Source organism: Stigmatopora nigra, chromosome 9 (assembly GCF_051989575.1).
Source record: "Stigmatopora nigra isolate UIUO_SnigA chromosome 9, RoL_Snig_1.1, whole genome shotgun sequence".
In the NCBI taxonomy this organism is placed as follows: domain Eukaryota; kingdom Metazoa; phylum Chordata; class Actinopteri; order Syngnathiformes; family Syngnathidae; genus Stigmatopora; species Stigmatopora nigra.
In genome coordinates this window covers 8,119,627-8,147,172 of record NC_135516.1, presented here as the reverse complement: position 1 = coordinate 8,147,172, position 27,546 = coordinate 8,119,627, and the positions used below count along the sequence as shown (strand labels likewise).

The window sequence follows — 27,546 nt, the reverse complement described above, 5'->3', positions numbered from 1 at the left end:
GGCTCTTTTATTCCTGTGTATTTAAATGAGTTTGGCACTTGTAGATGTCCAAACCATTTCAATTGGGAAGATGGCAGCGAATTAACAATTGTTGATTTGTTTGGTCCCAGTTCAAATGGATTGGACTTATATTATCATCAATAGCAGCCAATGAGTTAACTTTAGTTACCTCTTCTCTACCCCTATAAGGCAAGAAATCAACATCATATTTCTCTGCACATAGAGTTGGTCAAGTGATCGCTGTACTACTTTATCAACCTCACATCTGCTTTTTGTTTTTTTCAGCTATGTTTCGACCACCAGTTCGACCCCATTGCCACTAAGCACAAAGTGGCGTGCCACTGTGGTGCCCCAGAATGCAGGAAGTGGATTAACTGAGCAAAAAACACGGTGATGGTAGTAACCCTTAAACAAAACAAAAAAAAACAACAACAAAAAAAATCTAAAGCATTCCTTGCTTCTCGTCTGAAGATGCCGATAAAGCTTCGTTTCACACTGAAGTGGTTTAGTCATCTGAGTTAGATGGAGGTGAATGGAACACAGTAGCAGGATGCAATGTGTGCCATATGTGAGAGGCTGTTGCACTGTGACGCCTCTGTCTGTCTGTCTGTATGTGCGTGTTTGTAAACGAGAGTCTGGCTCACGTGGGGTGTGGTATTCACCAACGAATGAGAAAGCACTGTGCAGGGTGTGGCCTTATTGCTTACTAAGGGCAGGCCCTTTTGTGTGCATGTGGGTATGTGTGTGCGCGCGTGTATGCGTGTGTTTTCGTCGTACTACGTGTATGACTAAATGTAGACATCACTGAATGAGGAATGTACAGCAATGAATACTGCGAAGGGAATATTAACTTGCACTAAAAAAAACAAAACAACAAAAATGGAGAAAAAAAAGGACGCACACACACACACACACAACTTTAAAAATACTTGATTCCATGAGTCAGTTTTATCCTAGGTCTCCGTCATGTGATTTGTGTGGAATTTTGTATTTATTACTGAATGAATGATTTTGTTTCTCCTTGTGATGAGTTGAAGAAGGCTAGATATGTTTGTGAAGTTAGAAGAAGACACGCTGTTACTTTTTTTTTTTTGTATAAATGTACATAAAGAAAAAGTATAGGAATAACCGACCAAATACTACCTTAACTTTCTCGATGTTTGGTGTTTTTAAATTGATTTTGCTCCTTCTCCTGTTCTGTTTGTCAATGAAATTTATTTAAAATGAACGTTATTTCTGTTTGAGAGTATATATTATGATTATTATGTACAGAATTTGTAATATAACCACAATAATTCACAAAGTATTTTTGTTGTAAGAGTAAGGTATTGTAGCTGTAGTGTTTTGTGACTTATACACACTTAACCACTCAAACATTAAAGATATTTTTGTTGATAAATGATCAGTCACAGAAAAAAAAAATATCACCTCTCCAAATGGCGACAGAATGTTTGCGTCTGTTGGCCGTTGATCAGGTTTGATTTTAAATGAACTGTGAATTAGGTTTTAAAACCCAAAAGGACAACTTTTTAACTTTTTCACACAAATAGGATCACAGACGTATATTTGTTGTTTTTACGTTGCTTTTAAAACAAGGTGCAAGTGTCTGATGACTTTGACAAACCAGCGTGTGCGTGTGTGTATGTGTATATTTGTGATAGAGAGAATTGCCAGGGAACTTTTGCCACTGTCGCTTTCTCTCGCTCTTTTTTGGATAGAAAAGGCATTGTCTTTAATCAGAACTATTTCTTATACTGACACACAGTCACACATCACATGCGTAGAAAATGGAAACTTTTTTTGCGTGCACAATTTCAAGTGGACTGTAAAATTTTCAAGACAGTCTTAGAACTTGTAATGTATATGGCATGTATTTTTTTAACTTTCCGAAGACTCAATTGTATATATTTTCTCAATGAATGGTTGTAACAAAATTGCTCCTTGGATTTATTTTTTGTTCTCCAGCTCCCCCTCTTTTATGCTGTATGATACAACATCCTGCCAGTGTGTTTGTGCTCCCTTTTTATTGGTCTGGTAAACTAGTCCAAATTTACTTTTTATTTTATTTTATTTTGCCCTTTACCTTTTTTTCCCCCCTTTTTTTTGCGGTTTGGTTTTAAAAATGCCTTCTGGAGTGTACAGAGTACGGAGTTTGAAGTTTGTGGAATTGAATTTAGAAACATTTACAAAAATAAACTATTTTACATGTTAGCATGTTGTTTGTGTGCATAACCCAACCGTCATAAGTTCTACTTTAGGTCTCATTAAAGCTTCTCAAGGTGAGTTATCAAGCAAACGGAAAACACAATCTGTAAGTACCGATACACAAATAGCTTATCTTGTGTCCAGAATGTGCAGCATTGAATATGTTTCGCTGTCCTTGAATAATATTGCCTCTTTGCAGGCGTCTCATAATCAGAAAGTGAAAGAAAAGAAGACAACAAAACATCTTCAAGGTTCTTGTGGTACACACTGCAAGGTCAAACAAAGTACTTTTCTAATACAATATAAGTATGATGTGCTTCATTTCAACGTAGGTTTTATTGAATAGTGATTGGTTGAGGTTTTAAAGTACTGTTTTGCTGTTAGGTCTGATGAAACATGCATATAATGCAAAAGGATAATAGGTAGTAAAATTTAACTGACATTTTCTGTTCATTTTCTACAATATAAATCAAATATATATTTTGTGAGTAATGGAAGTGATTGTTTAAATGCAATCAGCAGTTAAGTGGACTTTAAAATCTCTGAATACCATCAATCTCAAAATAAATGTCATGGTAAAACACGAAGTCGACACAAATGTGATTCGCAGGCCTTGCAAAATGATGTGGCGGGCCCTATGTGACCCCTGACCTGCTGCTTTGACCCCTGTGATCTGACTCCTTTTTCTATCCTCACAACTTGTCAACATAACAAATACTTGGATAAACACCCTTATTAACAAAGAAATGTCTAGTCGGTGCCAAAGTCACACCCATTCAAACGGATATTAACAAATATTAATAGTCTTCTTGCAGTGGTTGGTGTGCAACTATTTGGCCACTTGTAATGAGATTCAACTGGTCGAAGACTATTGGCCGACGCCTGTCCCAGCTACCGCGGAAAGGCCCCGCCTACTTCCTGGTGGGACAGCAGCAGCAGCAACCAGCAAGAGCGATCTGTCCGTATTTTGGCGTCGCATCGTGCAGACGCCTTTTCTCCCTCTCCTTCATGGTCCGCAGCCGTGATTCAGCCCTTATTTCTCCGCCTCGCTGCTGAAAGATGGGAAGCACAGTGATGGATCCCGGCAAAGGAGGCTCCAAGAAGCTGCCGAAGAGGAAGAGAAGTCTGCGTATTAACATGCCTGTAAGTCGCTCAAGTGTACTTTGGCTGTTGATAAAAATAAATTGGGGCATCGGCTAATTAACACGCGAAGCTCGGCTTTGAGTGACAGCTTTTGCTATGAACTCAATGCTGCAATCTACATGTTTGCTTGTAATCAATTGAGGCTACGAAAGTTTGGATTTCTTTTGTTTTTCCACTTCATTCTGTTGTTCATGTAATGTAAACCCACACGCCATTGTAATAGATTGCTTTATTTTGTGCAGTGATGGGTGACCTTTTGCCTATCAGTGGGGGCTTATTATACAGGAAAATATATATACAAGATGTAGACATGAACACACCCTTTAACAAAACTATTGCATATATGTTTCAGCTATGTATTGGTGGTGTTTCAGTCAGCATCATCTGCAAATTGATTAATGTTAGGCATCAAACCCACTTTAAATTGGAATGACCATGCTTCATTGTCATTAATGTTAATACTAGATGTCCAGTCCATTTTGACTGGTCATTTCATCATTCCAAATGAATTGGAAGTCCATCACAATCACTACTGGGCAATGAGTTTATTTATCAAATAACATTAAAGGGATAGACAAGACCTTGATCATAAGCATAGCAGCTGAAAGGATCTTTGTTAAGTGAAAAGACTACATTTAGTTTGTTGTGATGTGTAAAAGTAAAGTAAAATGTAAAGGAAAACAGTTGCCATCTAAGCATCAGACAGGGACAGAAATGAAGATCTTGACAAATTAAGTGTAGAAACCTTTTACCCATTTGTGTCTCAATGTTTTTGTGCTGTGCGTCACACAAGTGCTGCTCTTGTAAACATTGTCATTTTTGCAGATTTAAACATAATTGTCTCCATTTTCAGAGTTTCAAATACTTTTTGCAACCTTATTTCACATGGAAATCATTTATACTACTTGTCTATTGGATTAAATCTGTTATAGTCATCACATGGTTTTCCACGGTGCTTTAAAAGCCTGACGGATCACCAGAGTGCCAGCCACAAATATATCTATCACTGTCAATAGCAGGCAAGAATAACAAAAATATATGAATTGAACATGTATTGCAAATCTTATCTTCCTTTTTGCCCTAAAACACTATCATGCCAAAGTGTTTGCTATCAACATCAGATAAGTGCACCTTGTGGATGTTATTTTTCTCCCCTACACATTTTAATAATACTTGTTTAACATATATCCATCATTATTTTCAAAGTATGATGTACACATTCACGTTGAGACAACTGGGATGTAGCAACTGGGTTATATTCAGTAAGAGAAATCATCAACAACTATCTGTCATCATCCATCTCAAAGTGGCAGTTCAAATCCAGACTAAGTTGTTTTATGAACTGTTGATGGTGTTTCTAAATCAATAAGATTTTGTAATTTCTGTTTTAGTTTTTGTTGTTTTCACTAGCTCTGGACCCTCTGGGAGACTTTTGAACTCAGTCTATATCACTGTAAATTGGACTTTAAACATACTCCCGATGACGGAAAGGCATCTTATTGGTCAATCTGACTAAGGTCCGGTCAAATATCTGACCCTTAAAGATATGCTTTTTTTATGCAACCAAATATTTTTCGGAGTGCAAGTTGCACTTTTTTGATAGTTTGGCTGGGCATGTAATTTATGATCTGAAAAAAATGTTGCCCTACCTAACCCCCCTAGTCATGTTGATGTTTTTGTACTTCCTATTGTTATTGTGTGTCAATGTGGAATGTAAAGCTGCATCTGCTAGGCGATAAACTATATCTCCATGTCATGGTCAAATATGTGCTCCTGTTTACACAGAAAGGCAATATTGCCTTATTGTCTGATTTATTTTAGTCACAACTGAAGTAGCTATCTATACTCATCTAATTCTGTCTATCCCTTTGTTTCCTTGCAGGACTTTTCGCCATTTGCTTCTCCTCAGGTGGAAACGAGTTGTTCAGCTAGAAGCCCAAAGACGGTAACAAATTCCTAACACTTCAACACTTGCCTTTATTTCCAAGCACTATGAATGTTTCTTGCACAATAGTACCGAATCAAAGTTGCCTTCAAATTAGATGGGAGTGTCCACAATGCTTTAAAAAGGGAAATAAATGTGCGAATAGAGCCGCCTTGAGCAAAGACCGCCCTGTTGGACCTTGTTGGGGCAACCAGACAAAATAACAGTGTTGTGTTTTGGACCGAATGAGTGCTTCTACTGTTTACATGTGATAATTTGCAAGGCTGCAGAAAGTGGTTCAGATCCCTATCTAATGCACACGTGTGCCAAATTGTTGGGAACCCTCTGCTAATGAAACAAGAACTCGCAGTGGTGACAAAAATAACTTGAACATGACAAAGTCCACAAAAATAGTATTTATGTCTATTAGGCATACACACTACATATTGATTTCATATTAAACTCATTCTTCTCTGTGTGACAGTTCATAACAATGTTATCTTATGATAACCTAAAGATTAGGTGCATTGCAACATTGTATAGAAATGACTGTGCAATTTTTACATAAAAAATGGAAGGCTGGACAACTTCCTGGTTAACAAATTGTTAAAAGATTCGTGTTTGGCGCAAAAAGCAAAGAGGCCGTCTGTCTGCAGCCCAATCAGCTGTCACGGCTACTGTCGTTTATTATCAGAGTGACGAACAGATCAGAACAGATTTGTTTGCACATTTTGTGGGCATAAAAAAAGTCAATGAGATTGTTGCTTGATCATTTTCGGAAGCTTGGCACCATTGCTAAAGAGACGGGGCGAGGCTGACATGATCTTATGCAAGCAGGTCATAATCCTTTATTAGAATGGTTAACAATAATATTTCTATGGGACAGTGATTCATTCAGATGGAATGGGGACATCTACCAAGCCAAAATATGAATGAATAGATCTGTAGTAGTTTGTTTACTATAAAAAAAAAAGTAAAATACTTTGTTATTCACTGACAGTTAGATGTCCAATCCATTTGAACTGCTTTTCAGATGACATTCCTTTCACAAAACCAAAAAAATCACGATTTTCAAACTGTGTGCTCCAAAAAAAATTGCAGGGGGAGAATCGCATCCGTTCCGCCAGCCAATCAAGAGGAGAATCGGCCTCTAACATGCCGACGTCGCCGTGTCCACAGTTGGCCCTGTTGCAGTCCAAGTCCAGCTGGGGCTCCCCAAAGAGCATCTTCCCTTCTTCTTGCTCTCAGAATTCTCCATCCAAATCCCCCCGCCGCCTGAGCTTCAGCGGCATCTTCCGCTCATCGCCTGGGAGCAACGGAGCTAGCATCAAGATATTTTCCAGAACTCGCAGAGGTAAGCCCAAAAATCCTACATATCATATAACTGCAATTTCCATTGCATGGCATGATTTATTGTGATGCTGACTCAGTTTGGAGAGAAATTTTGGTGTCATGGTAATATGGCGTGCCCATAAAGTGTGACTGCAAGAAGTCTGAACAGTTACATAAGTGCTTGAAGACAGTCTTGCTGGAACGACGCAAAGATGACTCATAAAGTTTTGGCTCCCGCAAGAGTCTATTCTTCCTGTTTTCTCCGAGTAGGTGACGGAAATGGCAAAGTTGCTTCAGACTTTTTCTAGTCGATGCCCAAACCTTAAAACATTGACATTTGGGTTAGTCAAAAGTATTGTGATGGCTCACTATTAGAGATATTGAAAATGACAGAACATTTTGCCTCATTGCCCTGAGATTTACAGTTTGATTATCAGCTTATTCAATGGCGTTTTTGTGTTCTATCTGTCATTAATTATAGAAAGGAACAGAAAAACACTGCGTGAGTGAGTCAACATGCACAATTTCCCCACCTATTTCACAAATTTGAAAAATCCTACTTTCCTACTATGGCCACAAGGGTGTAGTGTAAGCCTATTTGGTTCTATCTGCTTGTATTGACCTGCTCAAATGGTTTCAGTTAGTATCTATCATCTGGGTGTTCTTAACTGGGATGATGGTAGATTCCCCCTCTTTTCCAAATATGATCTCGTTGGCCTTTTTAATTCTCTCAGTGAAGAAAACTGTTGGTCTTTCCGTCTATGGCCTTATCTGGAAGTCAGCAGGCTCTGTTCTCTCCTTCCCTTCACCCCCACAATGATCCCCTGTGTGTTGCTATAGCGTGCCAGTGTTGTCAGTCAATAAAGGAACTGGGCATTTTTGGACTTTCTAAAATGTTATCGTAAGGTGTTAAGATGATTAGTGTTCCAGTTTAAAACGTCGGTCTCCCAGTCATGAGGTTCAGGTTTCAAATCACCTCTGAAATGGGGATTGGTTGACAGTAAATGCAGATCACATCATAGTTATGGATAGTTTTAAGCAGTGGTAAGCAACTATTACGCCATGGACCATATTTGGCACACTAGATGACTTTTATTATAGCCTCCGGACTACCAGTAGTTCAAATGTGTCCTCTATTGAGGACATTTGTAAACCTAAATATCTCCCACTCAGCAACAATAATAATATTTAGCACATCTTCAAAGTAATTATAAAGTATAGCAATAATAGCAATTTCAACATTTTTATTCAGACAAATTAAATTAAACAGTTTATATAAATTAAAGAGTTTTTAGTCACATGTCATGATTTATAATTTAATGGAAACATACTAAATAAAACCTCCAATTCTCCAAATTAAGTTATTATGCATGTACAACATTATTAATTATAATTTGACTGAATTATTATTATTTTTTTTATGAGTTCTACGTTATATAACAGTCGAGTCAGAATTAACGTCATCTGTCATCTGCACTGAATGAACCAGCTGACTGCACGCGTGGATGCTCACCCCCCGCGGTCACATGACGGGGCCTCCTAAAGGTCTCCACCCCAAAAAAAAGTTAGTGACAGCTGACAGCAGGCGTAGCAGAGCCACACGATTGTTGTTCTCCTCCAATGCGGAAGGAGATTTTTTCCAAAGAAGCTTGTGTCACGCTTTGGCCGACTTTTCTCTCCGGATGGTGGGGGCTATGCGTGATGCAGAAGGAGGTGGGCCAAGGGAAAGCGCAGATGTCAACCAATTACTGCCGTTTGCCATGGCATTTTTTTTTTTTACGCTGGTGTTATATTAAAAGAGACGCCCCCCACAGCTGCACCTGACAATTTATGACTCTGATGCAGCTGATAGGTGGGAGGCTCCCTGGGGGAGGACAACTTCAACTTGTCATGCCCAGTTCAATGGATTGTGGATTGCCTGGATTTGCGAAAGGAACCTATACGGCTGTTTAGTGTAATCATTTATTCAAAGGCAAAGTGCAGCACTGTTTCGCCTAAAGGATAAACAGAAGGTAACCCAGGGAAATAGAGCGAGGGTCTTTTTAGTGTCCATTGTCATGCGGATGGTCGCGGCCGAGTTCAGTGTTGAGCCTGCGAACCGCCGATGAAGAGGTTCGGCAGCCTGAGGAGGAGCAAGAAACGGAAGGAGAAAGATGGTCTTGATGGGAGGCGGCAGTCTGAGGCGTCCTGCCTGTCGGGTAATTGATTCTATTTGTTGGAGTGGTTTTTCAAAATGTCTTAATGTCCAAAATTATATCGTATGGTTAAATTAAAAAATGCCATGATGATAGTGGAACGATAAATACGTTGGCGTTCTAGGGAAGTATATTCATTGATCCTCGTGGACCATTTTTTTAATGTTTTTTGTCTTTAAATCAATTATTTGCGGATCTATTGTTGCTGTTTCAAGTTAGCAAGAAGACATGCAGGCCTTTGTTGTGTTAATCCTGTCTCCATGATGATGAGGTGTTTAGGGAGTGAGCTGGCCAGTCGTAGTTCATTTAAACTTGTGTAGTGTATTTGTTGATGTTTGTCATTGGCTATCTGTTATTATATCACTGCAAATACGACAATGCTTTAAAATACATATCATCACTTAGTAATATTGACAACTGTGTGTAAATGTTACTGTGCTGGCTCGAAGCATCTCATTGTCAAGCGCTCTGAGCTCACCGATTTAGTACCCGCGACCTCTGCTGAACTGTCCGGAAGAAATGCAGCCATATGCGGCTCTTGTCAGTTTGTTCGGTGTGCCGTGCTGACAGCTTGGCTCGAAGCCTCGCTCATTCGATCTGAATAATGAGTTTTTGCTGTACTAGTGACATCTAGGAGGACTCTCGACAAGGGGGAGGGCAATTTGAGGTCACCAGTCTATTGTGCTTCAATCCATTTTTTCAAACTCCCATCTTATAAAATGAAGTCATGTAAGTGTTTGAAAAAGCTTGTAGTGCTGGACATTGGCCACTGAGTCTGGCTCCTCTACTTGCTGAAGTGAGCAGAGTACGTTGCTCCAACCATAGCCTGACATAGAGAACATGTACAACTCAAATACCCAATTATGGGCTTCATGAAAGTGGCAGGGCCCCGAAGTGAGCATCAATGAGAGCCAGTGAACGCTATAGGTGATGTCACTTGAGGTCTTTCCAGTTTTTGTTCTTGGTGTCACTACATATTCAACAATGAACACGCTTCCTCTGTCCTGAGAGTTGTGCCAGCAAGCAGGCTGAGTATAGCGAGGTCCCTTCTGCGCTGTTATCTCCTCCTATGGAATGTGCCTGAGCAGCACAGCTAAAATAGGAAGGCCAAACGGCGGGAGCCGGACCTGTCACACTCCAGCTAAATGTCAAGCGATACCGCTGGTCCACTGATATGGATTTCAACACACAAGCTGCAAGCTTGTTGTCAGCCATTTCCTAAACTTTTTCCACCGCTATCTTTTGTTAGAGCCACTAGGTTCCAGAAGTATATTCTTTACCTTTGTTGATGTTGAGATATAATCAAGTTATGGTTGGACATTAATATAATGGTTAGCATTGAACGCTCTAAATTTTCCAGAGGTGAGTATGTGTAAATAGTTGTTCGTACTCTACTTGGCTTGCAACCAATTTGGGTTGTACTCCGCCCACAGTTAGCTGGGATAAGCTCCAGCACCTCCGCAACCCTTGTAAGAATAAAGCAGTGTGGCCTGGCAAATATGTCGACGGTATCACATGTCACGGCGTGACATTGTGACGCTTCATGTGAGAGTGACCTGTCATGCGACTTACACCTTTGGCTCAAAGCAAGAGCTGCATTGCAAACTGCTCACTGACAGTTTGAGTTCCTGGCTTCAGTACTACCAAGTCAAAGTTACCACATCCTCCTCCATTCCTTATGTTCAGTCGTGCATTCCATCTCGAGCAGCAGATGTTATCAGCAACATCCTTCCAGTTCTTTCAAACCATCAAATTGTGAGTGTCACAGAAAGCATTGCAATGCATTTGACAGTCTTTTTTGGTGCTGTTTTTTTTTTTTTTCAAGCCTCTGGTGTCTCCACACCGCCCACCACCCCAACGCAGTCCTCCAATCAGGCTTTGTTCATCCAGGAGGTCCAACAGGCCGGCCCTAGCCCAGAACGCTCATGGGAGAGGTCCCGCCCTCGCTCTGTGTCCACGCCTCTGGACACAGGACAGCGCCTCGGTCTTTCCTTCACCAAACCCCCAAAACCATCCTCAAGTCCTCTGCCGGTTCATTCTACCTCGCATCAGGTGAGTCAGGCAGAATTTTTTTTCCCCTCATCTTTTGAGGATTTTAAAAGGAGAAGCTGATTATTTTAAGATGGGTTGGTCACAGCACCATTAACATTTTTGAGTGCTGATCTAGAACTAAATGAGGCTGTAACTCCTAATCATTATTTTGCATGAGTTTATTGTGTAAAAACACAGAGTTGAAATTGATGTTTTGGCTCTTGAGCTGGAGACAGAACACTTTTTGTTCACAGGAGAAACACATTCATCACACTCTTGCTACAAAACTAGTTCAAAGGTTACTATGTAGCTTTCAAAGCTTTTACAAGTAGGACAAACACGTGTGAAATATTTAGTGGCAGAGAGTTTTATATGTATGTTGAAATTTAAACCAAGTGTCATCATGATTTGATTTGAGATTTTGAGCAGTTTGAAATTAGAATTTTTGCATTAGCGTGTGTGTTGGTAGACAAATAAAAGGCGTAAATATATCTTAAAAGCATGAAACCAACACAATGCTATCCCGATCTCACTTAATGGTAGTCATGGCATGTGATATATTGACTGAGTAGTTACTGTGCTGATTTAATGAATAATAATAGAAAGCAATGATAGATTGGCAGCTGGGGTCTGCTGGGGCCAATCGATATTTCATCTCCAGTGTTTTGTGGTGCTGATATTAATATCTTAGGACTCATGATGGTGAATGAGGTGCCAAGAGGGGTTCTCTAGCCTCTGTGATGAAATAACCCACTGATGTGCTGTATTTTTTTTCCTGGTCTAAATTTAAAAAGCAATCCATTTAATGGCTCATAAAGATTCGGAAATTGCCGTGAAACCAAGAAGGGTTGCGTGCTTGCTGGGATGCTGCAGCAGCGGATTGGGGGAAGAGTTTGGCCACAGAAATGCTGTGTCACCGTTGCAGTGGCATGTGGGGTAGCATCCTCCAGCAGGTGTGCTACTGCTTTGGTGGCTTTTTTTATCTTAAAGTATCAAATGGTAATTAAGTTAGTATTTCACCCAAATAACGTCCACATGTGTAGTATTGGGAGGCTTGGCGATCATCATTCACCATAAATTGCACTGCTATTGGGTACTTACTAGTTGATAGAGAACTGCTGCATATGCAGTTTAATTAAAACTATTTATATTCACGGGTAATGTTCAGTGTTTTACATTGATACAATTGGATCAAAATATTAAAGATGTATTATGTTTATATCAGCTTTTTTTAAAAGATGATGGGCCATAGAATTGTTATTGGTATTTTAGTGTGTGCATTGGCCTTTATTACTATGTGATGTCAAATTACTTAATCCCAGCAATCTGAGTTAAATCAATCCTTCAAAATGTCCTAGTCCGAATACTAATGACAGTTAAATGGAATGTAGCACTGATGGGCTACGCCTTATGTCACGCCATGATGCAGTAAGGCATCCCCAGCCTCTTGTTGCCTAGCAACAAGGACTTTCCTAATATGGTGACAGAGTGAAGGGGTGTGTTCTCAAACAGCATGGCTCTTTGTATATCTCGTCCATCTGAACTGACGAGTTATTTCACTCCGGTGAGGGCAACACGTTGGAATACGACGTCGATGATTTTTTTATTTGATTTTATTTTTAGATAAGAATCGGTTTATTCCCTCACGTCCATTGAGGGTCTGCCTCTTCTCAGTCAAGAGTACCAGGACTGTTCCACTGTGGCTCCTAAACGCAGGGGGGTGGTTGCTCTTGAAATAACGCTCGAAGTCCCCTCCAGTGTGTATATTTAGCCGAACCCAACTGGTCCCCGGTGCAAACGCCGGTGCCAGTGGCACCTCGTCGTCCTCGTGTTTACGCCGCGGGGGCTTCTGGGAACAAACGTCAACGGTGGCATATTATTTTCAGTGCAAAGTTTGTTTGACCCTCGCGAGGGAAGACCTTATTTTTTCGTTCGAGTGAAGGCAATCCTTTTTTTTTTGTTTAGGTGTCCGGTTTATTCGGAGGCATGCTGGAGAAACTTGAACTTGACGATGATGGTAAGTGAAACGTGAAGGGTATTCATCCGTAATAAACCGCAATTAGCAAGGTAACGGATATGAAGTGTGTTGTTAGCTGGCAGCATGACACTTCCGGGATGTCCGAAGTCTCTGGACTCTTTCCAGAGGAGCATGTTTGGCACTTAAGGGGCGTTTTAAATTGCGTTTTGCAAGTAGAATTGGCCTAACGGGAAACACAAATTAACACGAGAGATGTTCATATGATGAAAATAACCCTTGTTAAGAGATCGACCAAATGCTGGTGGGTTATATGCCAGCAAAACTAGGACCAAAAAACTGGAATCGAGGCAAGCTTTGCTGGATTATTTGTGTTTTGGTGCTGAAAACACGATTTTTACTTCACAGCATCATTCCACAAAATTCACATGTTAGTTACACAACAATCACATATGACAGCTGAAGAGACCCTAATGTCTTCATTTCAAGAAAATAAAACAATCTACAATCCTTTATTTATATTAACATGAAAAAATTCTTTCAAATATTCCTATGTATTCAATAAGTGTAAAAATAATTTTAAGACTAGACATTACATCAGTGAATTTTTATAATAAAATTACATCAGTATGCATATTCCTCATGCCTACCCCCAATTATTATTGTCTCCCGAGAGTAACGATCAATAAGTGCTCCAGAACTTTAATAGTTTAAATGATAAAGCTAGTGATGCTGTTTTCTGGTGAAATGTTTGAAGTGTTTTCTTTCTTTTTGCGTCTATCTTGCTTCCAGCTGCTGAGCCTGAGAGTGATATTTACATGCGCTTTATGAAATCACACAAGTGCTACGACATTGTGCCAACCAGCTCCAAGCTGGTCGTGTTCGACACAGCTCTCCAAGTGAGTACAGCATGTCTCGCTCTCCATTGATGTCATTTTAACATCATCATTATCATCATTTTATCCCCTATTTTATATCTGTTCAAGTGCCAGAATCCTTATTTTATGCACTTCTTCTGGGAAGGGCTGGTTAATATTACACCAAGACAGAAGTACTACATTTGACCTCGGAACACTTTTTTGGCTCGAGGCTGAAATGGAGAAGAGACTGTCGTAAAGCTGTTAAACAGTAATCCTGCCAGGTCTTTGAAGCGTGTATCATCAACGACTAAATCCACAGAGACACGGGGGTTACATGCAAACTTATCGGAGAGAGGAGGAAATACTCCCAGCAGATTAAAGTGAATTCAGGATTTGGCTTTCAGTTCTTACAACTTCATTTCCTTTAACACTTCCCTATGAGAAGGAGGCCACAAAAATAGAAGACATGAGCACATTTATGACTTTAAAGCCATAAAACATGGAGTCTCAGCCCTAACTATTTTACAAGGGTTCCACTGAAATCCAAATTCCTGGCCAAAACCAAAAATCCATCCAGTAATAGGAAACCAATGCTAAAAAAAACATAACCAATATTTATCACAAGATTGCCCCCAAAATTAACATAACTTTCCAGATTATTTTAAAAAAATATTGTTAATGCTTAGAAAAACAAAACTTATGTTGAGGAAAATTCTTTAGAGCTTGCATTTCAACAATTCATAACATAACATGTTTGAATGCAAATTAAAATTTTAATTAAATATCTGCTGAAAAGCCAAAAATACCTCTTAAGTTGAAGTATTTTTAATTAGTTTTTGCCCTGTTGCCTCCCAACATATTTGTTGGAGGACGAATGAGTGTCGTACTTAGCGATGCGCCAGGGATTTTATCGCTGTTGATAGCTGCTGCAAAGTGGCTAAGTGCTAATAGCTTCATGGAACCAACACACCCTCATGCTGGATGTGTTCATGCATATAGCAAGAAAAGACTGAAGTCCACAGTTTAGTCTTTGCTACAGTTGTACTTTTTTATGCCGAGTTTTGCAGCAATGTTTTGAAAGAATACACCAGGCCTTTAGAGCAATAGGGGAAACCCTGACATTTTTTCTGTTGGAGTTTACTATTAGCCATTGAGTTAAAAATGTGCATTTTTGCAATATTTTAAAGCTAATGTTTAACAGGTTAAGAAAGCCTTCTTTGCTCTGGTTGCCAATGGCGTACGAGCGGCTCCACTGTGGGACACGGAGAAGCAAAGCTTTGTAGGTGAGAAACGCTAAATCTGCTGTGCTGAATCGGCTTTTGGAGTCTTTTGTTGACAGCGACACTTTGTGCTCTCAATGTCTGTGTTTGTATTTTTCGTGTTTTAGTCTCGCCCGTCTACGATGTCATAATCGTTATGCCACTCTGTCTACGGCACTGGTGACTGAGCACAGTGGAAACTTTGTATTATACCACTGATCAGGGATAGCAAAGCGTGATTTTATGAAGTTCATTTCAAGTGCCAGAATCCATTAAGCTCAGCAGATGCTCAGACAGACTGTTTGAATAGAGAGCCAAAGGAAACCATCAATGAATGCAGCTAGTGAATTGGCTTTGTTGTGCTTTATTTTTCTCCTGAATAGTTTACTGCTTGCAATAAATAATGACTGTCAAGTTGCGGCAGACATAAAGCGCTGTCAGATGTAACACTCACCAGCTAAATGGTGTTTTCTTCTAACAGGAATGCTGACAATCACAGACTTCATCATCATCCTTCACAGATACTACAAGTCACCAATGGTTTGTGTATTTCAATTTATAAGTTTTCCTGCTTGAAGACTTTAAAACTCGACTGACATGTGACTTTTCTTGGCTGTAGGTGCAAATATATGAGCTGGAAGAACATAAGCTTGAGACGTGGAGAGGTAAAGAGGGTCCTACATAAAGCAACAATGTATTGAGATTCCAAAAATAACAATTATGACACTTGTAACAATATATGGTTTTATATATTATTCATCCTCTATGGCGCACTCATTCATCTCAATGATGTCCAATGCATTTTGACCAGAAGAGGCTGGCAGCAAGTCACACTTTAGTATTTGTTGACTTAGCCAAATAATGCGCAATGAAAGGGAAAAAATATATATACACAAGTCGTACATTAGTATAAATTGTGTTTTGGGGGGTAGGGGGATTTCAATGCATCAGAAACCAACAACAAACATGCATTTAATAGTAAAATACAGCACAAGAGACAAAATAGGCACTTGTTAAAACAAAATAATAAATAATCCACCATTATTTTTAGCAGTGGTCAAGTGTCCTATGCCAACATTTTTTGTTTTTTTGTCCTGCCAGAGGTTTACCTTCAAGCAACATTCAAGCCTCTTGTCAACATATCACCTGATGCAAGGTAAATCACCTGTTTGCAAAGCCACCCACATCTTGTTTTTTGGCTTTGTTGCCGTCATCGTCGTGTCTGTTGTGTCGCAGCCTTTTCGACGCCGTGTACACTCTCATCAAAAACAAAATTCACCGCCTGCCTGTCATCGACCCGGTCACCGGGAACGCACTTTATATTCTCACGCACAAGAGGATCCTCAAGTTCCTCCAGCTCTTTGTGAGTCCAACACCATCACATTCTAAGAAAGATTGGAGCTTATCAGTCATGCAAGGCCTTGCATACACTTTTCTCTCAAATTACAAGTTAAAAGATATGAAGCTGATGTCAAAGTCTTCCATACCAGACTCATCAAAGCATGTCTTTATTTAGACTTTGATTCAAATTGTTGGAAGCCCGCGATTCAATGTCTCGCCCAAGTCTCCGTCCCATTGCCTTTGTTCATTTAGCACCATTCTATTCCACGCGACTGCTACCCTCTGGTGGTCTACACTTTGCCTTCTATGTGTTGTTTGTTGTGCAGATGTGTGAGATGCCGAAGCCAGCTTTTATGAAGCAAACCCTGGGGGAGTTGGGTATTGGTACGTACCAGGACATTGCCTTCATCAACCCCTACACGCCCATCATCAAAGCCCTCAACATCTTTGTGGAGAGAAGAGTGTCTGCGTTGCCTGTGGTCGATGAGTCAGGTCAACGCAATATTCAGCCAGAATTTAGGAGTCGGATTAAAAATGTGTCTGGAAAAACTCACTTTGTTCCTTCTCTCCTTTTTTAGGCAAAGTGGTGGACATCTACTCCAAGTTTGACGTCATCGTAAGTGGAAAAACGTGGAGAGACGGAACGGACGTGCGGATAACTGACAAGAGCCCGCTTGTGTGCAGAACCTGGCGGCCGAGAAGACCTACAACAACCTGGACATCACGGTGACCCAAGCCCTCAAGCATCGCTCCCAATACTTTGAAGGAGTCATGAAGTGCCATAAAATGGAAACAATGGAAACCATTGTGGACAGAATTGTCAAAGCAGAAGTGAGTTTTATTGATCATATATACAATATGATTTCTTGTTTTAATTCTGAAGTAAAATACTACCAACTTCCTTCCTAGAAAACATTTTGAAGTAACTTTCTACTTACTTATGTTTGTATTGTCCTGCCCCCTAGTGGCCAATTTAAGGAGGAACCGTGCAATTTTCACATCCCATTTATACCTAATAAGTTATAACAGCATGCTGTGCGAAATATAATATAATGTACAGTTTTTCCAATTATAACCACTTTTTTAAAGTAGGCTGGAACTGACATAGTATTTTCATAAACTCATTCTATACCGTTGACAGCCCATCACCGTCAATTTGGAACTAAATCCATCCTTGTCAATCAGGTACATCGCTTGGTGGTGGTGGATGAGCGTTCAAGAATCGAGGGCATCGTCTCGCTGTCGGACATCCTCCAGGCGCTGGTGCTCAGTCCGGCAGGTATCGACGCCCAGCGTAGCTAACTGCGACTGGTCTCGTGTCCCGGATACGTCCGTCCCGCCCCCACCCCGAACCCGAGCCCTCTCCTTTCCCACCCCGCCCTCTCAGTTGGTCTCAGGTAGGAAGTATCCATTTGGAGGCATGTCGCCAGATGCTTGTGGCATTGATGACGATCAGATTAGGTGTGTGTGACAATTATGGCACTGGCATGAAGGGTGGTCATAGTAATTTACCCTTTATTGGCGCCTATTTAACTGGCACTGAAAGTGCTAGTGCTCTTAGTTCAACTCAATTGCATGTCTGTTGTATTCCAGACAGTCAGGTAAATAATGACATAAATAATATTGACATAAAAACAAACAACCCTAAAACTTAAAGTAAAAGAGGGAAAAAAATCAAGTTAAGGTCACTAATGCCGTAGTTAGGTAAATGCAGCACTACAGAGGTTCCCTTTGTTGCTAGAAGTTTGAACATTGATGCATTCATGTAGGCAAAACTGGCATGCACCCTACTCTGCTATGCTCTATGGCTTGTGCGAATGACGCTTCCTGTGTAAATATGAAGTTAGAGCATACCTTAAGGATTTCGAAAAATATCTTTCTGCATTTTAAGACGCGTTGATTCTCCTACTTCAGATAAGTGCTGACACTTTTGTCACTAGACTTGTATGTTAAGCCTAATGTTCCTTTTTAAAAGCAAAATATTTAATTCCGACGATGATAAAGTATGATTCACCCTCTGTCTCCTATGTTCAGACAGCTGCAAGGAGGAGAACCTGACCGAGTGAGATGGAAGCAGCATCAACAAAAGCAAGCTGTGGTGAGAGCTGAAAACCAGGGAGACAAAAAAAATGAAAAGCATTTCGATGCTACGTGGAAACCAAAGAGGAGCGAGCACTGAGGATTACGCTTGTTGAATGTACTCTACGTGTTGTTGAGTCATCAGACCAGTAGTTGTATGCTGTGTTCATATTTACATCTATATACAGTCATGAATGTAAAAAAGCACTATGTAAGTCACCTTTTCTGTCTTTTTAATACAGTTCAGATTGTAGCATGGGTTCACCACATTGAAATCTTTCTGAAAAAACCTAACAAGCTCCAGTGGGTGCTGCTGTTTTGATAGCAAAGTTGAAAAAGGGCTCTGCAGGTAACATGACAGCGTCTACGTAAAGGTAATTCCAAATTATTTAAAATATCTTCTGTGGAAAAGTCATGACTATTTGAGAATAGGCATGAGTCACTTTTTAGTAAACAGTGATGACGCTTTGAAGTGCGGCGGCCCTGTATTGTAATTGTTTTGTCTAAAGAAAATTGTTCACAAAGAAACTTGACTGTGGCTGGACTTATGACTCATCATCTCGGTGGTCTGTAAATAGGAGCAGTTGTTTTTTGTCCAACAAAGCTTTATTTTTTATGACAGCAGGTTGTTTGTTATTTGTTTTTGTAAATACGCCGCTGGATCCACATCTACTGTAAATGTGTAAGCATGATAAACTACACTTGCAACAGTATTGAATGTTTTTTTTTCCCTATTTTTATGCCTGCAGAAAAAAAATAAAAGACACTGAATGTATGTTATGCACATTTGTTTTTATTGTGTATTGTGGAGTATTAAAAATAATAATATTTGACATGTTTTCTGCCATTGATAGTGATTGATGTCCAATTAATTGGAATTGGTTGGGCTGGCAACAATCATTCGCCCCTCCAGTCCAAATTAATTGGCTTGGAGATAGTGAAAAGAGAAAATGTTTTACTTCATCTCATCTCTCATTTTCTGATCTGCTTTATCTTCATTAGGGTGTAGGGGGTGCTGGAGCCAATCCCAGCTGTCTCCGGGCCGGTGGCGGGGGACACTGAATCGGTGGCCAGGCGACCGCAGGACACTAGGAGATGGACAACCATGCACACTCCCACCCCATAAGTTTCATTTAAAATGAACAAGAATATATCTTATTCTTATTAGGTATGTGAAAAGGTGTTCCCTTTTTCATTTTTAAATCGTTTCAGGGTGGCCCGGTGGTTAGTGCTTCAGCCTTGCAGCTCTGGGGTCCTGGGTTCAAATCCGGGTAATGTCCACTTGTGTCGAGTTTGCATGTTCTCCTTGGTGAATCTGGCTTCCTCCCATATTCCGAAAATGCATGACAGTTGTAAATCTATTTTTATGGGATGGAATAATGCAGACTTTTAATCCGAGCGATAAAACGCAAAGGAAAAGACATTGAAATGTGCACGTTTGCCTGGCATAACACATGGTGGCGCCAGGGAAGGTTGAAAAACCTTTTTAGCCTTATGGTCAAAAGGCATTGCACAAGAAATATATAATGACTTTTTTTATATGTCCTACTCAATCATTGGAACTCAAGGTGAGCTGTACTTTTCACTACTGTGCATGTTAGATCTCTGCTTTGGAAGGGGGAAATGTCAATTTCAGCAGGACGTTTTGTATCATTTAAATGTCTAGAAGTAAAAAAAAAAACACCAAAGTGCATGTCATCACGATGTTCATAATGTGCAATACTACTGTATTTTAAAGCCCAACCCAAAAGTATTTACAGCTTCCCCCACAGACGTTAGGATGAATACAAAGTATTTTTTTAAAGCATGAAAGCCCAATCAATACGTATTTACAGCCCCGCCCTCGCTCCACCCATTGACTTATGCATGTTATTATGAAAACAATGTATTAAAGTTCAACCAAAAAGCAATTACAACTCATCCACACAAACATATACTGACCAATGCACGTTATTATGAAAAAAAGAAAATATTTTGTATGTGTCCCTTTAATAGGCGTGGCCGATGCCGGAGTTTAAATAGCCGACGTCAGACGCCAAAATGGCGATACGTCCGGAAGAAGGACTGGCGTGCGTGCGTGCTCTGCAGAGAAGCGCAAAAGTGACGATTTGCCGACGAAATCCTGCCAAACTTCTCACAGAACGATGCTGCACATTTGGTACGTTGTCATTTGGGGATTTCGAACCCGCAGCTCTCGTCTCAAGAGTGATTATTGACGCGATGTAGCCCCATGTGTATGCAGACAGCAAAATGTTTGCAAACACATTGGCTACATTTCGTTACCGATCGCTCCTTGTTTAAAAAGAAATCATTCTATTGTGTTTTTCAGATCCTCGACGAGCACGGACTGCTGGGAAACATCAAGAATGTGGCCAAAACGACCAGAAAGGAGCAGCTTGTCGACGCCATAACAAAGTGAGTCATTTTTAACTAGTTGCGATTTTCTCTCTCTTCATGTAATATTTAAACGCCAGCGTTCAGTGTTCAGGGCTTTGCGCAATTGGCTCGATTTTCATCTTGATACATTCAAATTGTTTTTAAATAACAAAACTGTGGATAAGTCACCCACACAAATGTCATTAGTGGATGCGTAAGGAATAAACAGTAATTCCTCGATTATCGCGGTTAATGTAGACTAGACATGGCTGTGATAAATGATAAACTGTTAAGTAGGCTCATCCCTATTGAAGTAAATATTAAAAAATACTGTAGTGGCAAGTGAAGGAGTAGCTCCCGCGGCTTTTCACATTATTTGGAACTTACAAAAAAAAGTGGAACTGAACATAAATAAATAATGAAATTTCAGCCCAAACTTTTTCATTTCAAAACAGATTTATTTAAACATGAGAAAAACAAGCTCTTTGTATATTTATTTTTTTAAGAAGGAATGGATTTGAAATTGACTGAAAACTTAAGAAAGAAGTAGGATTTATTTTACCTTTGTAGGCCCCTGTCTAGTGTTTATAAATTTCCCACCACATGATCAAGATCCAGATATATTTTCAGTCTCTACAGCGGACTGTTTTAAAGAAAAAAGCTAAATGTAGGAGGTAGTTTTGTCAAATTTTGACATTTGACGCTAGTCTGTACTTTAATCTATTGTGTTTTCCTGCCTATGTACGAATTGGCTCAGGGCAGAACCAATAAGTTTTTTTTTCCTTTAACCTTGTGTATAGACCCCCTTTTTTTTGTTTTCCAAAATCCACCCAAGGGGGAGCTGGTTTCCTGCCTATGTCGAGATTGGTTCCGCCATCTCGACATAGGCAGGAAACCCGAAAAACAAAAAAGGGGGTCAATTCATAAAGTTAAATAAAAAACTTGTAGATTTGTTCTGCCTAAGCATATGAGTTTTTTTCAAAATAAAAGGTAAGACTTTGTGAATGTTTTTTTTTTCATTTTTCAGAATTCTACCCAAGGGGGACCAGGTTTCCTGCCTGAGCCTATCTTGACATAGGCAGGAATACTGAAAAACATTTCCAAGGTCTTACCTTTTATTTTGAAAAAAAACCTGTAGATTTGCTCTGCCTGAGCATATCTATGAGTTTTTTTCAAAATAAAAGGTAAGACTTTGTGAATGTTTATTTTTCAGAATTCCACCCAAGGGGGACCAGGTTTCTGCTTATGAACAGATAGCCTCAGGAGAACCTTTTCAAAATAAAAGCTGAAGCTTTTATTTTCCAGATTTCCACCTGGTGACAAGAGGAATTACTTCATCTTATTCAAGTTTTTCAAAATAAAAGGTAAGCCTTTCTCATTGAACTCTGTGTACTGACCCACTTTTTTCCAGAATTCCACAAGGGGACCTGGTTTCTGCCTATGAACAGATAGGCTCAGGGGCCTTCATTTTTTTACGATGCTGGAGCACCAATGGGAACCAGCTTATGAAGTTTTTCAAAATAAAAGGTGAGCCCTTCTCATTTCTTTTTAACTCTGTGTACTGACCCCCCCTTTTTTGTTTTCCAGAATTCCACCAGGGGGTGGAGAAGATTCGATTTTTTACGATGCTGGACCACCAACGGGAACCAATCTACAAACTTTTTCAAAATAAAAGCTGGAGCTTTTATTTTCTGGATTTCCTGCTGGTGACAGGAGGAACCACTTCATTTTTTCAAAATAAAAGGTGAGCCCTTCTCATTGTTTTTTGAACTAACTGTACTAACCCCCCCTTTTTCAATTTTCGAATCTTCTCCACCAGAGGGTGGAGAAGATTCGATTTTTTACGATGCTGGACCACCAACGGGAACCAATCTACAAACTTTTTCAAAATAAAAGCTGATTTCCTGTTTTTCCAGATTTCCTGCTGGTGACTAGAGGAATTACTTCATTTTACTTGTGTTTTTCAAAATAAAAGCTTTTAAATGTATGCATGTGTTTTGTCTTTAACAAAAAATGCAAGTCACAATCAGAGTTAAAAAATTTTATTTACAAGTAAACATCTTAAACTTAGAAAATACAATTTCAAAAAAGGAGGGGGGATAAACACTTAGAAAAAAAAATCAAAAAAGTAGGGGGGATAAACACTTAGTAAAAAAAATTGACAAAAAGCAGGGGGGATAAACACTTAGTAAAAAAAATTCAAAAAAGCAGGGGGGATAAACACTTAGTAAAAAAAAATCAAAAAAGCAGGGGGGATAAACACTTAGTAAAAAAAATCAAAAGAGTAGGGGGGGATAAACACTTAGAAAAAAAATCAAAAAAGTAGGGGGGGATAAACACTTAGAAAAAAAATTTGACAAAAAGCAGGGGGGTAAATAAAATTTGGAAAAAGTAGGGGGGAAAAACACTTAGTAAAAAAAAATTCAAAAAAGGAGGGGGGATAAACACTTAGTAAAAAAAAATTGACAAAAAGCAGGGGGGATAAACACTTAGAAAAAAAATTTGACAAAAAGCAGGGGGGTAAATAAAATTTGGAAAAAGCAGGGGGGAAAACACTTAGTAAATAAAATTTCAAAAAAGGAGGGGGGATAAACACTTAAAAGATTAAATTTGAAAAAAGTGGGGGGACACCTAGAAGATGAAGATAAAATTTGAAAAAGGGGGGATAATTACATCTTTGAAAAAAGCAGGGGGATGAACACTTAGATAATAAATCTTTAAAAAGGGGGATAAATACTTAGAAGATAAATCTTTGAGAAAACTGGGTGGGGACAAACACCTGGAAAATAAAATTTAGAAGAAAAGAAACTGGGGGGGATTAACACTAATATAATTAGAAGAAAAAAAAAAACTTAAGAGTTCTTGCTCCAAAATTAAATGACAACCTTCTTACCTTCAAGATCTAGTCAAAAAGCTGTGGAAATGAATGGCCAGTGAAATGTCATCGTGATTAAGGTTTTTATTGAATTTGGAGATTCAGAAATACAGAGACAGATGCAAGAGAGACATCTTCAAGTGGGCAACCTGCAAGGAAAAATATCAAAAGTTACAATATATAGAAACTGGAGATTAAACTTTTTTTGTAGTTTTACCTTGATCAGTCCCAGTCTCCCCTTCTGTAACCTCAAGAGTTATCTAGGCACACAAAGCTGCATCTTGGTGGTAAACAGAGAAAAATTGCACACACAAAAAGCACAAGTTAGCATATATACAGCCTGGAGATTCAACAGGTAGGCTTAGTTTTTCTTTTTAATGGGAAGTAGTTTTATCTTGATGCTAAACAGTGAAAACTTGATTTAACCAAGGCATTTGAGTGTTGCCAACCAATTACAGCATAGAAAAATCTTACAAGAATTTTAATAAACCATCAAGATAAAGAATGAAAATAAGTTAGCCAGTGCTATTTCCCCTTTTCCAGACAAGGCGATTAAATATACAGACTGAAAACTTGTTTCAGGTGAGCTGTACTATTTTTGAAATATTTAGATATTTTTTCTATTTAAATTGGATTAAAAAAAACTGCACCGAAATCCCTAAATATTCAGGGTTTTTTTTATAGATCTAAAACAAATGTTTGAGCTTTTTTTTCTTCATGAGAGAAAATATCTTGCAATAATTTCTTTTTCATTTCAAAAGGAAACAGGATATATTTTAACTTAAAAACACAAAGTAAAAAAATGGATTAAAAAAATACAATTATTGATTTAAAAAGGGGGAAGATGAGGTAATAAAATACACATGTATAATCTTCATTTAAATTGGATCCTAACAGAAAGTCATGATCTACTTTCTCGGGCCGCACAAAATGGCACAGTGGGCCACATTTGGCCCGCGAGCCGCAACTTTGACACCAGTGAGCTAAGAGGAAGTTGGCTTAAATTTTGTATGTGATTTTTTATTTCGTAAAAATAGAACAATTACAAATCGGGATCGGGTGTTAAGCACTCAGAATGAAAACGATTACGTACAAAACAACAGGAACTAAGTCGTGCCCCTGGATGTCATTCTAGAGTGAACACTAACCGAGCAAACTGTCGGTTGATGTCTTGCGTTGTTTGATTAAATTTAAAGTCTTGCTACACGACTCAATAATGAAGAGAAAACGGAGAACATGCTTTTTTTTAAGTCAAATCGTGAAGCTAACACTAATGCTGACTAGTATAACATGATGTGGCACAAAGCCGGACATGATGTGGCACAAAGCCGATCGAGAAAAGAAGCCCATACTTAAATTATCGACGGTGTGTTAAACCTGGCATTAAACAAAGAGATTTGTTGGCGTATTTGGGCTCAAGTAATTGCTGAAAAATCTCCCGATCGCGTGATAAAAACGCATTTAGTCCAGTGAATTGCTTACCTCCTTGGCGTGGTCGTCCGCCATCATCAGCGTGGGAAAAGCGTTCTGAAAGGAAGCGTTACTGCGCATGCACGCAATTATCTCCGCCGCGTCGACAATAGGCGTAACCACGCCCATATTGTCACATTGAAAGTGGAAAAGATGGTGAGTTGCTCACCGCACACCTAAGAGGTGGTTTGTCCTCTCAACCCGTCTATGTTTAGAAGATGACGAAGAATAGTCATGAGTTGTGTGGTCTTGATGCTATAAAACACTGTTTGGGGTTTGTAAATGATGCAGCAGAGCTGTGAGTGGATGTGATGGACTTCCAAATGAGGAAAGAGAACTGGACCGACCAGGCTGATTCTATGCAAACTCCTTTGATCCCCCAATCTACCCCCCCATGGTACCCCAATGCTGGGATGGCCTCCTCCTCCTCCTACACCTTGTAGCCCCCGAGCGGGAGATGCAGGAGGGCCTTCTCTCGCTCTTTCTTGAGTGAGCATCCACACTCAGGCCGGCCGGACTGGCTTTTCAAAACCCACCGACTAATTTAAAATTCTTCAGAGCATGTCATGCATTTTCTATGCATGGAAAGAGGAGGGATCATCCACATGAAGCCCCTCTTTTTCACGGCCGGTTCTCACACTACCTCCCCCTCACGCTCATTTTCTTCCAACATTAGTTTTAGCACATCAGGCTTGTGCAAATTCCACTCAGCGATGCCTTTGAAGGCATGTGGGATCAGAGCAGAAGCTTTGGGGCGAGGCAGGGGTGCGACTAGGGGGATGAGGGGGGCAAAAACCTGGCCTTAGGCCTTTTAGTTCTTTTTTCCCCTCTCCTTGTGTTAAGTGGTGGATGGTGTCGGTCTGGCAAGTGTGGTGTTTGGGGACAGCTTTGATGTATACTGTATATTAATGTATATATTTTTATATATATATAAATGACATAGAGAGGCGCAACTTAGTTTGTGGTGTATGTATATATGTATATATATATATATATATATATATATATATATATATATATATATATATATATATATATATATATATATATATATATATATATATATATATATATATATATATACCACAAACTAAGTTGTGCCTCTCGATGTCATTTATATATATATAAAAATATATACATATATACACATACATACACATATATATACACATACATACATACATATATATACACATACATACGTACATCTATACACATACATACTTACATACATCTATACACATACATACATACATACATAGATATATATACTGATTGATAATATATTGATTAAAAAGACTCAAGAAGCAGCTGGGCAACCATTCAACAAAAGTGTTTTTATTAGGAACAACAGGCGCCGCTAGCTTATTGTGGATTATAGCAGTAAACAGAAAACACGTCTCACTTTCTTTCCTTTTTTTTTTTTTTTTTTTTAAACCTCTTGAACTCATCGGCTGCCATTGTCGGGGATAGGGGTTCAATCCATTTTGGATTGGACGCCTGTCACTGTTAACAGCAGCTAAAGAGTTAAGTGCTACAGGTTTGCGATTATAGGTGTAAAACAGTACAGCAACCATACATTCGTATAATGCACAAGGAATATATTTCAACAATGGAAAATACAGTTTTATTGCTGTTTTGCGGCTGCTTTTGCGTGGTGGCAAACTAACACGCTCGCACACAGCAGGAGATGATGCGTGGACGTAAATATGTACATTTGGAGCATAAAAGCAGATTATAGTACAGTTAACATAGACATCTTTTGCTCAGGTGACCGTTTGGATGGAAGGTGAATACAAGTGGACTTTGGTTTTGCAGCTATCTAGGATGAGATTCAAAGCATGTGTAGCAGCCTCAAACCAAAATATATACACTTTCCTTCCATTCAATTTTAAAACATAGTGTTGTTACAATAGCAGCCGAAAAATGATTTAGTTACAGTGTTATTCCATTGAAAGAAAGAAAAGAAATGGGTTAAATTCAGGTACCTCTCAATAAATAGACAATGCTGTTGTTTTTTTTGCCATTTTCTGCGCAATTCTGATGTATAAATATACGAGACATTGGGGTCTTTCGCTCATGCTGACTTTTTTTTTAAAAGAATAAAACAAACAAAAATACTGTACACACCCCCAAAAGCATCATGGATCCTTTCCAGTTTTTCTGCCAGATCAAAACAAGACAAACATCAATATAACAGAAGCTTATCAATGATGGGGATGGACTCATTCTCAGATTCCAATACATGGAAACTGCATTTCTCTCTCTCTCTTTTTTTTTGATTTTTTTTAGTGGGGTGGGGGTACGTCATACATACAACATACTGTAATCATAACAACGTTCAAATTCAGCCTTTTCTCTCCTTCCGATCAAAGTCATTTGCACATTCCATCTTGAATACAACAACCACAACAGAGCACACAATTTGGTGTTTCTTACATTTAAAAAAAAAAAAATGTGTATTTGTGTACACTGCTGCAT

The 27,546-nt window shown here is 39.2% G+C and overlaps 2 protein-coding genes and 1 long non-coding RNA gene across 16 annotated transcripts in view; 2 read left to right on the top strand and 1 right to left on the bottom strand.

Moving 5' to 3' along the window:
* The window catches only part of kmt2cb (lysine (K)-specific methyltransferase 2Cb), a 45,568-nt gene extending 43,357 nt beyond the window's left edge, over positions 1 to 2,211 (top strand). For both annotated transcript variants that reach the window (XM_077723740.1, XM_077723741.1), the window contains one exon: positions 286 to 2,211. In XM_077723740.1, coding sequence (XP_077579866.1) covers positions 286 to 378 — 93 coding nt within the window. In that variant the 3' untranslated portion in view covers positions 379 to 2,211. The remainder of the gene's footprint in view (positions 1 to 285) is intronic.
* A 908-nt stretch (positions 2,212 to 3,119) lies between these two features.
* prkag2b (protein kinase, AMP-activated, gamma 2 non-catalytic subunit b) lies at positions 3,120 to 22,707 on the top strand. Of its 13 annotated transcripts, none has more exons than XM_077724091.1 (22): positions 3,120 to 3,348; positions 5,231 to 5,293; positions 6,374 to 6,626; positions 10,625 to 10,851; positions 12,796 to 12,847; positions 13,598 to 13,704; positions 14,867 to 14,948; positions 15,406 to 15,464; positions 15,544 to 15,589; positions 16,026 to 16,080; positions 16,161 to 16,287; positions 16,592 to 16,757; positions 16,844 to 16,881; positions 16,950 to 17,096; positions 17,451 to 17,544; positions 18,300 to 18,499; positions 18,587 to 20,502; positions 20,674 to 20,759; positions 21,748 to 21,825; positions 21,934 to 22,247; positions 22,308 to 22,464; positions 22,540 to 22,707. In XM_077724091.1, exons 1-16 carry the CDS (start codon positions 3,265 to 3,267, stop codon positions 18,329 to 18,331), a joined length of 1,632 nt encoding a protein of 543 aa, XP_077580217.1. In that variant the 5' UTR covers positions 3,120 to 3,264; the 3' UTR covers positions 18,332 to 18,499; positions 18,587 to 20,502; positions 20,674 to 20,759; positions 21,748 to 21,825; positions 21,934 to 22,247; positions 22,308 to 22,464; positions 22,540 to 22,707. The 13 variants fall into 13 exon arrangements, with proteins under 13 accessions (XP_077580217.1, XP_077580207.1, XP_077580211.1 ...); XM_077724081.1 differs by having other exon boundaries at positions 18,300 to 19,615; positions 20,340 to 20,502; XM_077724085.1 differs by having other exon boundaries at positions 18,300 to 20,502; positions 21,934 to 22,036; positions 22,132 to 22,247.
* Positions 22,708 to 23,106: 399 nt separating this feature from the next.
* LOC144201771 (uncharacterized) lies at positions 23,107 to 25,869 on the bottom strand. Its single transcript, XR_013327389.1, has 4 exons — positions 25,078 to 25,869; positions 23,813 to 23,875; positions 23,614 to 23,744; positions 23,107 to 23,499 (listed from the first exon to the last, which is right to left on the bottom strand). It is a non-coding gene; the product is annotated as an uncharacterized LOC144201771 (long non-coding RNA).
* Between the last annotated feature and the right edge of the window lie 1,677 nt (positions 25,870 to 27,546).